General features: G+C 44.3%; 1 protein-coding gene across 6 annotated transcripts in view; it reads left to right on the top strand.

Moving 5' to 3' along the window:
* Nucleotides 1–12915, top strand: part of GRK3 (G protein-coupled receptor kinase 3) — a 170485-nt gene that overhangs the window by 50512 nt on the left and 107058 nt on the right. The window contains exon 2 of one of the 6 annotated variants that reach the window (XM_063623417.1): nucleotides 2704–3113. The exons of the other annotated variants lie outside the window; for them this stretch is intronic. Within the exon in view, the coding sequence (XP_063479487.1) occupies nucleotides 2954–3113 (160 nt within the window). The 5' untranslated portion in view covers nucleotides 2704–2953. The remainder of the gene's footprint in view (nucleotides 1–2703; nucleotides 3114–12915) is intronic. 6 annotated transcript variants of the gene reach the window in all.

The following is a 12915-nucleotide window of genomic DNA, read 5'->3' as shown; positions in this document are numbered from 1 at the left end:
GGGAGCCTGGGTGACTTAGGGTCACAACCTCTGCACAGTTTCAACTTGGGTTTCCTAATAAAAATGCTGCCCAGAGAGGAAAGACACTAGGGTAGAGGAAAAGCTGTTACTTACAAACCTACTGGCAAGTCAGTCTTTTCAGCTGACTTCATTATCTGTGTTGGACTAAACAAGTCTGGGCATCAGCTCTTGGTGCTGCAGTCTGCCCGGGCTGGGAGCTGCCACATGCCCCCGCAGTGCAGCCTCTGCAGCTCTGAACATTTGGGACATCTGAGCGTTTTGGGTTAAAAAGGATAAAAAGAGGAGAAAAAGGCTAAACCAGTTCTATGGGAAAATTTGGTTGTCTTTTTTTTTTTTAAACCCAGCATAGTAGGGCTGGTTTTCCTTCTTAAAATTATCATTCAAGTTCAAAGACCAGCCATAATTATCATTGCCCCACCCAAAAAAAAAATTCAGAAAAGCTACATTTTACTGGAAAAGCACAATCCTTTAACATCTACTAATCACTAGAAACTATAGGAGCGCTGATTTGCTGGCTAGCAAATGTATTATCTTTTTTTTAATGTTATTTATTTATTTTTTGAGATGGGTCTCGTTCTGTGGCCCAGGGTGGAATGCAGTGGTACACTCTCAGCTCACTGCAGCCTCAACCTCCTGGGCTCAAGCAGTCCTCCTGCCTCAGCCTCCCGAGTAGCTAGGACTACAGGCACAGGCATGTGCCAACATGCCTGGCTAATTTTTGTATTTTTTGTAGAGATAAGGATTTGCCATGTTGCCCAGGCTGATCTTGGACTCCTGGGCTCAAGAGATCCACCCACCTCAGCCTCCCAAAGTACTGGGATTATAGGTGTGAGCCACTGTGCTTGGCCATCTATTATCTGTTAAATTTTTACTGCTTAATTTTCCCAGAGTTCTTCTGATTGTGTGATTGGAATACTATTAGTCCACAATTGGATTTACTATTAGTTTAAGACAGTGATGCTACCTGTGTACTAGGCACTTCAGTGAGTATTTTATGTGCTGGTAAAATAATATGATCAAGTTTGCATAACTCCCAAGTGGCAGAGCCAGAGTTGGAAGTCGTGCTTTTTCTGCCTATAACCAGCAAAATTTAGCGTGGAAATTAGCATGCATATGAAGTTCTTTAAAAAAATGACATATCTACTGTATAATTTTTATTTCCTATATAGTGATACTAAAATCCAGGATCTGGCAGCTGTGCACAAAGATCTCTCTGTAGCTGGTCTACTTTATGTGCTTTGCTGAAGGGGACATTCAATCAAATATGTTTGAGTCCTTGACTGGGAATGTCTCATTAAACAAAAAGGCACGTGGAGAAGACTAAGACAGAAGGCTCCCATCCCTAACCAGCTCACCCTGAAAAAGATGGGTAGCAAAGTATGTGTGGAAGCGCACAGACCTCTGACATTCCAGTACTGAACAGTTGTTAAGTGTGTTTACTATCGCCAGGGAGCCCCTGAGATTCCCAGAAGAGCCTACTAGTCATTTTCCTGAGGCACACATTTAAATCCTAGGGCAAATGTGGAGAAGCTACTCTCTTAGCCAAGAGGTAAGCATTGCTGATCAGCCAGCCTCTGCAGCTAAACTCCGCTTTGTAGCTCTCTCTCTGCCAGGGTCCAAGTATTTTAGGAAAAAAAAGTTGTGTGCTCTAGCAATATTAGCAAATGTGGGATCTTAATCTATGTTGCTAGAGAATGCCAAGGACCTATGAAACAGCACCTCTACTGGAAAAGTTCTCTGTAAACTTTTTGAATTGACAGTGGGGGACGATGGGGCTGTTTTAGGATTTTAAGAGCCCTCAATTGGTTTTGAAATTCAAGGTGGTGCTGCATTGTCATAATATCTTCTGGTTTTAGCATTTTTGGAGATAGCTTTTCTGATGGTTTTACACCTTGTCTTTGATTTATTTTAGTATTTCTACTTCTAGTCAAAGTTAAAACCAGGAAATACAGAGATGTGCTATGGAGGTGATGGTTAAGCTTTGTTTGAAACTTGTTGCTAAACATTCGGTTGTTCGTTTAATAAATTTAACTATGTGCCATACATTTCTCCTAAGCACTGGGGAATCCCTTAGTGAACAAAAGCAGAAATCCACACCCTTATGGAGCTAACTCCTCCTTCTTGGGGGAGAAAGATCCACAAATACATACTGTCCACAAGGGGGTAAATCTCAAGGAAGGTAGAAGAGCTGCGAAGAGAGGCAGGGAGTGCTGGTGCACATGGTGGCTTTAAATGGGGTGTTTTAAGAAGGTGCCATTCTTAAAGGACAATTGAGCAAAGTCCTCTGGGAGAGGAGGTACTGAGCCCCTGTGGATTTATCTGGGGCAAGAGTACCCAGGTGAAGTGTTCAGCAGGGCAAAGACCCTAAGGCTGGAGCCTCACGGTTGAGACACAGCAAGGAGGCCAGGGGGCTGCAGGGCAGGGAGTACAGTGGGGGTGGGGGTGGAGAGTGGCCAGGCCCTTGAGGCCCTTGTGAGGGTTTCTGCTCTTACCCAGAGGTGGGACATAGGGAATTTTGAGAGTTGGGATGGCATAATCTGACTCAAGTGCTCCTGGATCAGTCTGGCTGTTGGGCATGGGCCAGGGAGGCTGTGTTAGTCCTGTCTCACACTGCTGTAAAGAACTGCTTGAGACTGAGTAACTTATGAAGAAAAGAGGTTTAATTGACTCACATTTCCACAGGCCTAACAGGAAGCATGACTGGGAGGCCTCAGGAAACTTACAGTATGGCAGAAGGCAAAGGGGACGCAAGCACCTTCTCCATGTGGCGGCAGGAGAGAGAGAGAGTACGCGAAAGGCAGGTCCTACGCTTTTAAACCATCAGATCTTGTGGGAACTCACTCTTACTAGAACAGCAAGGAGGAAATCCGCCCCCATGACCCAGTCACCTTCCACCAGGCCCCTCCTTCAACACTGGGGATTATAATTCAACATGGGATTTGGGCACGGACACACATCCAAAACATTTCAGAGGCCTCTTAGAAAGCTAGAGGCTGTGAGAGACGATGCTGGCCTTTGGACCATTGGGGTTGCCGTGGAAGTAGACAGAAGCCATGGAATTCCCAATTTTGAAGATAGAGCCAATAGAATTGGTAAGAAATTATGTTGCAGTACAGAAAAGGGTTGTGGGGAGAAGTGGTTTGCTGGGGACACTGTGTCCTCAGGTCTAAAGATAAAGGAGAGGTTCTGATAAGAGGTTGAGACTGTAGGGCGATGATATTGTTTATGCCTCTTGGAATTAAAGTAACTTGATTTGCACAGTGGGCCATTTGCTGGAGTATTGTCACACCTCCTTTGCATTCTAGCTGCTGCTTTGAGGTCAGCATTAAGCTAAGAGCTTTGTCCTGATGCTGATAGCTTTTTGCTAGATGAACAGAGAAGATTCTTACGTCTGTGAGTCGGGAGTGAAATCCCAGCTGGGACAGAGAGAGTCCTTCTAGGCCCCCAGATAGTCTGTTTATAACATTGGAACACAAAAAGAGAAACTAGGACAACTTTTTAAAGAAGCACATATTCTTACCTTATACGATGCACTTACTCTCCGAAGAAATATATATTTTTTTAGTTTAAATCATTGTCAGCCTTTGGAATTTGCTCTTTAGGAATTCATTTCCTTATCTTAAAATTTATGGCTATTTAAGAAGATTGAAATTAGTTGTTTTTGGCTTCTGCTTTTCAGCCGGCAGTTGAGTTCCGAATTGGTGACAGGAAAGAACTTGAAATGGAATAGCTCGCTGGGAATAGTGATTTTGGCCCTTTCTTTCATTGTTGCCTTTTAGTTTATTTTCAGAATATACCCGATTTCCTATTCATGAGGTACCAAATACAAGAATCTAATGTTATTTTCTTCTTGTTTACTAATAAATGTGCTCTGTACTTGTATTCTTACTTTTTAAAACAATTTAATTGATGTAAATCTGCATTTCCATAATATGCATTTCCATAACTTCAGAAAGTATAGTCTTGCCCTTTGGGTTCAACTCACCCCAGCCCTGGGCAGCCACTGATCTGCTTTTAGTCACAATAGATTACATTCACCTTTTCTAGAACTTCATATAAATGAATTCAAACAGTACATGCTCTTTTGTGTCTGGTTTATGTGGCTCAGCGTAATATTCTTGAGATTCTTCCATATTGTGGCTCCTGTTATCAGGATTGTTTTTCGTTTTTTTTTTTGAGATGGAGTCTCGCTTTGTTGCCCAGGCTGGAGTGCAATGGCTTGATCTCGGCTCCATGCAACCTCCACCTCCCGGGTTCAAGCGATTCTTGTACCTCAGCCTCCCGAGTAGCTGGGACTACGGGCACTTGCCACCACGCCTAGCTAATTTTTGTATTTTTAGTAGAGATGAGGTTTCGCCATGTTGGCCAGGCTGGTCTTGAACTCCTGACCTCAGGTGATGCACCTGCCTCGGCCTCCCAAAGTGCTGGGATTACAGGCATGAACCAATATTTCCAGTCGGAATTTTGTTTCTTTTTTTTGCTGAATATTATTATTTTATGTGCATTTAACACAGTTCACTTGTCTATGGACACTGGAATTGTTTCCAGTGTGGGGCAAGTATGAATAAAGCTGCCACAGGCATTTCTGCACAAGCCTTGTGAACATACACTATCATTTCTCTTTGGTAAATACCTGGAAGAGGAATTGCTGGATCCTGTCTGATAGGTGCACACACATGATGTTTGCGATGTCTTTTTGAGGAATTGACTTATTTATATCACAGTGAAATGTCTTTTATCCTGGCAATATATTGCTCTGGTGTCTACTTTGTCTAATATTGATTTAGTCACTCCAGCTTTCTGATGTTAGTGTTTGCATGGTACATCTCTTCTCCATTCTTCGATTTCAAAGTGTTTCTATTTAAAGTGTGTTTGTTACAGGCAGAATCTGCTTGAGACTGCTTTTTAAACCCAGATCAAATCCCTGTTATTTCATTAGAATGTTTAGATCATTTACAATTAGTTATCAAAACAGTTGGACTGAAGTCTCCCATCCTTCTAACTGTTTTCTGTTTGTTCTTTTTTCTCCTTTTCCTGTTGTCTTTCGAATTGAATATACTTTGGTATGTTAGGTTATTGCCACACTGGCTTATCAGCTGTACCTCTTCATTTCAGTATTTGTTTTTGGTGTTCCAGGAACCTCAGCATCCCTGAACTCTTGATGTCCTCACCTCAGCAAGACCACCAAGGTCTGCTTGGGTCCCCCTCCTAGTGCTGCAGTTCAGTGCTGTTGACTACTATACTAAGGTACCTCCAGGCGAAGAGCCAGTCTATCCTGGGATCCTCCTGGTTTATTTTCCTTCTCTGAAAGACCGCAGCCCTTTCCATGTCTGAAAACAGTTATTTCATAGAACTTTTCTGTCCAGCTTCCTGGTTGTTCATGGTGAGAGGTTAAGTCTGGTCATTATTGTGTTATGCCCTTGAAGTATAATTTCATTTTTGAAATAAAATGTTTGGCTCTTGGTGGGAAAATTTGATAAATATTTGAAACTGAGACTCCCTGTAAAATCTTAGACATACAGTGTCTTTGTTATAACTTGATGGTGCCACACAAACATGATGGTTGGCTTCCAAGTTACCCATAACAGACAGGTAAGTCTAAGAAGCTTTAGAAAAGGCTGTGTCCGTACAGTTTGGGGTGAGGATAACAGTTATTGAGTCCCTTGGTGCTCAGTGCTCTACATATGTGATCTCATTTAGTCTTCAGAATGACCCTGTGTGGGTCATTCTTGGCCCCCTTTTACAGGCAAAGAGCCAAGCCTCAGAGGTGAAGGGATTTGCCTGGTGTCTTGCACATAGTGATGGACTGAGCTGGAGTCTGCCACATTCCAAGCTAAAGCTTTTGACCACTATACTAAGCTGAGTAAGGAGGTTTTTTTTTGTTTGTTTGTTTTTGAGAAAGGGTCTTGCTCTGTTGCCCAAGTTGGAGCTTAGTGGTGTGATCATAGCTCACTGCTGCCTCGAACTCCTGGACTCATGCAATCTTCCCATCTCAGCCTCCAGGGTAGCTAGGACTACAGGTGCACACGATCATACCTGGCAATTTTTTTTTTTTTTTTTTTTTTTTGTGGAGATAGGATCTGGCCGTTGCCCAGGCTGGTTTCGAACTCCTGGCTTCAAGTGATCCTCCTACCCTAGCCTCTCAAAATGCTGGGATTATGAGCCACTGAGCCAGACCAAACTAAGTTTTTGAAATGTCTTAAGGGGCAGCAGCAGGTTAAATCGTGCTGGAACATCCAGGAAGTGGTTGGTTTCTTACTGAGGTAGCTACTTGTTGCCAGGAGAAGGCATTATGATTCATTTCCCACAAAAAGTGGTTCCCTCTCCCCCTTCTCTCTTCCTTTACTCTCTCCTGCTCCCCATATTCCTTCCTTTACTCTTCCTTTCCTTTGTCTTTGTGTGTGTGTGTGTGTGTGTGTGTGTGTGTGTGTGTGTGTGTGTGTGTATGGTTTTAAGGAGTGGAGAGTATAATAGGCAAGAAGGAAGAGAGAAGGAAGAAGCTCCCTTGTACGGAGACAGAGGGAGGGGGGCTCCAAAGCCAAGAGAGGGAACCGCAAATGGGGCAGAAACCAGCCAGGTGTATATATAGAGAGGCTGGAGGAGGCAGTGTCTGTTTTGCATATGGCTCAGGGGATTGGTTTGACCAGGCCTGTCTTTCACGTAGCCAGTGGAAAAAGTTGGCCCTCCCACCCTAGTCTTTTAATATGCAAATACAGGACGCCATGATGCTCTACACACATGGGGATATGTGGGGGCCGTCAGGTTGCCAGGAACATATGGGGCAAGGGCAAGAAGGCTGCGGGGATTGTCATGTTGGGTGGACCTAGTTTCTAATTGCCTGCATTTGCATATCAAAAGTTGCCAGCCTGGCTCTAAGAGCAGGGGCTTTACAAGAAACTTTTCCCGAGAGGCTTTAAAAAATGAAAACTTCCCAAAACTTTTCCTCCCTGTCTGCCTAAAATAATTTCTTAATAACTCCTACAACATTCCCCCCAGTGGAGACGCCCCCCTAACTGCTGTTAGGGGGTTTTGGGCGACGACTCTTTCTGGCTACTTCCTGCAGAAAAGGGGTGTTGAATGGGGAACAGCAACTAGGGCTCCTCCTGGAGTCCATCTAAGGGTCCTCAGAAGAATGGCGTGTCCTTGTGTGGTTCAGTTGACAGCACCGTTTGGAGTTTGATTGCTTCTAGGCAAGAAGAAACAATTTGAGTTGTAGTATTGAGTAAACAGAGTCCAAATATCAATACCAGACATATAAGTAAGAGGGGGCTTAATAAAGGGGTTAACAAATTCCATCAAGAAGACTGGAATTTATTAAAGAGGGATTGTAGCCACTCGGGACTGAAGCCAGCATTTTCCCTGAGCCTGTCAATAATTTTGATTTGATCTTTAAGTACCTGTAGATTTTCCTTTATATACTAGAGGTGTTCATCCAAAAGCAGCATGTTTCATTTAAAAGTGTGTCACCAGACCCAGTAAAAAGTCCTAGCAGACTTAGTGATAGTAAAACTTTCATGCTTCCTTTTTGTTAGTAACTGTTATCCCTGCTATAGGGATAATAATTAAGCAAAATACGACAGCGATGGAAACATTCTGTCCAGTATTCAGCTAGAAGGTGCTACTGTGTATAACCCTATTGCAAATAGTAGAGTGAGGACAGCAATTCCCACAAGTGTGGTGTGGTAGGTAATTTCCATCTAAAATTTTACTCGCCAACACATAGAATTCTCCTTTGGGGGTCTGTGAAGTTCCTTGGTTTTATTTTCCCAAACAAAGACCTCTGGGTTATGGGCACCTTACTCACTTTCATTACCTGGCAGAATTTGCAAGATAATTGCCCAGAACTAGTATATTGATTGATATTTTTACGTTACCGATCCCTATTTTTTCTTTTTTTCAAGCTGCAGAAGATCACCACTTGATTCACAGGAATAGGCAGAGTTAGTCTAAAATGTAGGCAAAAAGCTTAAAAACAATTAATGAGACTAGGATTTAATGACAAATGTATGATAACCTTTGGAGCAAAATTTTTCTCTGCAGTCCTCATTTTTGGTAAAAACTAATTATGAATAAACTTTAGTCTTATACGTGGCCTGATTATTTGCATAAAGGGCAGCAAGAATGGTTTTTACATGGGCCTTTTGGATTAGCTTTGATGAAACTCTATTCCATAAGGAATCTTAGATAAGACCCTTAAAGTCGAGCCCAGCCATGGGTTTGTATCCTCAGATACCTGTGAGTTGGGTAATCCTCTCCCCTTGAGGTCCCAAGATAAACTGGGAGCTCCCAGACCTGTTAGAAAGTGACATTCTTTACTGACCACAGGTTAGGAACCCTGTGCAGAGACTGTAGACAAGGTATGAGGCCAGTTCTCCCCAAGGGGCTTTTATTGGCTCTACATGTTAAGCTTGATTCCTTAAAGGGAAACACACTGTTTCAGTTAAAGCCTTGGTAAAATAACCAGTTTTTCCAACTGTGTCCTGTTGACATCCTTTGCCTTTTTTTTAAACCCCTCCTCTCTTTGTCAAAATAGCAGTAAGATCACCAGCAGAAGAGAATGAAATCAAAACTGACCCCACTTGAATTCATGAAACCACAGAATGTTAGGCCTAAGTGAAACCTCAGAGTCTATGCATTCCAGCCCCTTCATTTGATTGATGAGGAAACTAGGGAACACTGGCAGGAAGTGACTTGGTAGAACCATGCAGCTTGTCAGTGTGCAGCAGGCGCTGTAATGCAGGGAACACTAACCTTGGGCGGGATGTGGGGATCAGCTCCCTCAGTGTCTGAGGGTATCAGCCAGATCCTAGCGTTTGCTGTGCAGTGGGATCATGAAGAGCCAGGACCTGAAGGAGACCGAGTAGCGCTTACTTAGGTTAGTTGTTTAGGGGACATTTCTTTGGGGACGTGATCAGGGGATCATGCGGATCAGCGTCGTCATCAGCCAGGGCAGGAGAGAGTGCAGTGTGTTTCAGAAACCGCCAGAAGGCCCATGCAGGCAGCACCCGATGAGAGAGAAGAGGGGAGGCAGGGAACTGCGCAGGAGCCAGGGTTTTGAGTGTGATGGGAAGCTCTGGTGGGTCTTGACCAGGTCCGATGTATGTTTTAAGATCATTCTAGCCTCTTTATGAAGAATGAATTGCTGGGATCAGAGTAGGAGCATGGAAACAGGAAGAAGAATCTGGAGACCCCTGTCCCATTTAGGAGGTTGCCAAAGGTGGCTTTTGTCAGAGTAAGAGCAGCAGAGATGTAAGAATGGGTGGCCTGGGATATATTCTGGAGCCAGAACTGAATAGGGAAGAGAAGACTCAAGGAGAAGTTCAATGCCATAGTTTGGGGGTAAGCGTATACATAGTTTCTATAATTTAGGGGAATAAATACATTCTATAAAGCATATTTTCTTTTCTTTTTGTTTTTTGAGATAGGATCTCACTCTGTCAACCCAGGCTGGAGGGCGGTGGCGCGATCTTGGCTCACTGCAACCTTTGCCTCCCGGGGTCAAGTGATTCTCCAGCCTCAGCCTCCTGAGTAGCTGGAAACACAGGTGTGCGCCACCACATGTGGCTAATTTTTGTATTTTTTTGTAGAGACGGGGTTTCTCCATGTTGTCCAGGCTGGTCTCATACTCCCGAGCTCAAAGCAATCTGCCTGCCTCAGCCTCCCAAAGGGCTGGATTATGGGTGTGAGCCACCATGCCCGGCCATACTTTCTTAAGTTATTCAAAACTATAGAAGGAGAGGAGCTAGCTATTGCTCAGAAAGATGAAATGACGAGACAGAGTGATGCGGCTATGATGGCATCAGGCTTTCCTGACTCCCGCCTTGTAAGGCCCTGCCTTTGGCTTGTGCTCCTCTCCGTCTCCTGCGTCCTTGTTTGCACCTGTCCCTTCCCACAAGTAACCTCTGCACTTACTTGATGGCACAGCTTTGGTGCAGCCTTAGTGAGCCAGCTCATTTCAGTTTTGTGGTTCATTTCATAATGAATGAGCATTTCTAGTGTAATGCGTTGCCCTTGCCTCTACCACAACAGATCCAATACCTCACCAATCCCCTCCCTGACCAGAAAAACACAGACCAAGAAACCTACACGCCTGTATTCGTGCACACACATATGCGCATGCACACTTAGTTTCCTTTCTTCTGTTTCTGTTGACATTAATGACACCACTATTCTCTAAGCTGTCCAGGATCCAAAGGTCTGAAGCCTCGCTGATGCCTTCTCGTCCTTGTCTCTCCTGCCCCATCATCCTCCATTTTCACCACAGCCACCTTAGTTATGCCATTATTACCCTGACCCAGACAGTTCAGGACCTTCCTAACTGGCTATCCTATTTTGATTTTTTTTCTTTCTCCAGCCCTTTTGTTAAACTTTTAATTTTTGCTGGGAAACATAGCCTCTGGCCAGGAGTCAGGATCAGGCACTTCCAATCTCCAGCTCTTTTTCTGCTATCTGGCAGTCTGAAAACATAGTCTCATCACAGTGTGATTGCATTCTGAAACTTTCCTAAGCCCCCACTGCAGGGTGCGGTCAGCTTATTCCTGTCACTCAGGTACCCTGAACTTGCCTCCATCTTTTAATTTCAGTGTTCATTGTGAACATGCATCATGCTCCTGGCACCCCGCATCTGCTTTCACAGTCTGTCTCCCTCTGTGGAAGGCCACCTCCTTTCCTATGCTCTTCACAACGATTCACCATCCAAGGATTAACTTAAAACCCTGATTTCTGGCCAGGCGTGGTGGCTCACGCCTGTAATCCCAGTACTTTGGGAGGCCGAGGCAGGCGGATCATGAGGTCAGGAGATCGAGACCATCCTGACTAACACGGTGAAACCCCGTCTCTACTAAAAATACAAAAAATTAGCCGGACGTGGTGGCGGGCACCTGTAGTCCCAGCTACCTGGGAGGCTGAGTCAGGAGAATGACGTGAACCCGGGAGGCGGAGCTTGCAGTGAGCCGAGATCACGCCACTGCATTCCAGCCTGGGTGACTGAGCGAGACTCCATCATAAACAAAACAAAACAAAGCAAAACCCTGATTTCTGTCTATGAATAATCTCTTTTGATGTTCCTGCTCTACTCATTGTCTGTAGCATTCATTTGGCGCTTACTGTGGAAAGTATAGTACTGTGAGGTGCCTCTTTAATGTTTCCCAACTGATCCTTGAGATCAAAGCTCATCTCTGATGCTATTTTCTCTTTGTAATTCTAAAGCTTCTAGTTCAGTATTTTACACATCTGAGGAATTGACTCTTCTTTTTTGGTTGACTTTCTGTTTCCGCACACAATGATTTTAACTGCCATTAGTATCAAACCGTTTTTTGCAGCATTTAATATAAAGAGTGTATACTAGATGATGAATCTCTTTTGTTTTGTTTTTTTTTTTTTTTTGAGACAGAGTCTCGCTCTGTCGCCCAGACTGGAGTGCAGTGGTGGGATCTCGGCTCACTGCAGGCTCCGCCCCCCGGGGTTCACACCATTCTCCTGCCTCAGCCTCCCAAGTAGCTGGGACTACAGGCCCCCGCCACCACGCCCGGCTAATTTTTTGTATTTTTAGTAGAGACGGGATTTCACCGTGTTAGCCAGGATGGTCTTGATCTCCTGACTTTGTGATCCACCCACCTCGGCCTCCCAAAGTGCTGGGATTATAGGCATAAGCCACCGCGCCTGGCCAATGATGATTCTCTTAGTGTGAAGTCCTAGCCCACGCACCCATCTCCAAGTCGTCTTGCCATAGGACTTGCAGATGTTTGTGCACTGTTGGGATGGGTGATAGGATGAATATCTGTGGAAATAGAGGGATCCTTTGGGCAGCTGTTTTGAGTAGGGATCAGGGAATAGCAGCTGTGTCCACTGCCCTTCCCTTGTACAGGGAGCGGGAGGGAGTGTTCACTGATCAAGCCAACTTCATTTCCACAGGAGATATCCCCACTTCTGGGATGCTATTAAGGCACTAGGTGTTACTCCCTTTAAAACATTCAGAGTGAACTCTCACTAGAGGTATTCACAACTTACCAGATGACTTTAAAAAAAATACCTCTGTTATTTAATTGACAAATTACTATATTCAGTTGGTTATAAGTTAAAATGAATTGGGGCAAAATAATCACAGAAACCATGTGATTGCTCTAGCAAGTAGTCATTTTATATGCATTAGATTTCACAGTAAATATGAAAAGCAGCTCTAACCACAAGCTAGTCGGGGCGGCATAGCACCAGGCTGCAGGTGTGAAGATTGGTGCACAGTCAGGGCTAACGTCTGCCCCCAGTGGGTTGGCAGTGGCACCCATACCACCTGGTGTTCCACTGTTATGGGTTTAGTCTTTTGAGTCTTGAAGGCTTTTGATAACATCTTCACATTCTAATAGAAATATTCAGCGGGGTGGAGGTAGGCAGGCACTATTAGTGTATAGGTGTTGACACCAAGTACCTATTTTAGGTAAGGTTAGGGACAGGGAAGAGGATGCAAGGGCCATCTGGGGACAGGTGTCATGGCAGATAAGTGTCATATTGCAGAGTACGTTGGGGAAGGAGAAGGAGTACAGACTCATAATACCGACATTCAGCGTTGCTCAGGGACTCCCGTGTTGGGGAGAGTTTCTGCTCTAAAATCCTCAGAACTGGGCTGAAGAGCCGAGTTTTTATTTTTTATGAAACAATTGGCCACGTATACTAAAAACTATTCCCCAGCAGGCTTTTTGGCATTTGAAGCTTTCAGCAAGCAGAGTATTATATAACTGATAAATATTAAGTATTGGAATTTCTGAGGCTGGATCCCTTAGCCTGGTGGCTGAAGGCCAACCCTCCCTGAGCCTCCTTGGCGTAATAAAGCATACCTTCCACCTTTTCCCTGTAGGAACTTGCTCTGCCTAAATTGAAGTCACACTCTTTCCTTATCTC

This window comes from Symphalangus syndactylus, chromosome 18 (genome assembly GCF_028878055.3).
Source record: "Symphalangus syndactylus isolate Jambi chromosome 18, NHGRI_mSymSyn1-v2.1_pri, whole genome shotgun sequence".
Taxonomy (NCBI): domain Eukaryota; kingdom Metazoa; phylum Chordata; class Mammalia; order Primates; family Hylobatidae; genus Symphalangus; species Symphalangus syndactylus.
Note: the sequence above shows the minus strand (reverse complement) of the source record. Positions and strands in the feature narration are given on the sequence as shown.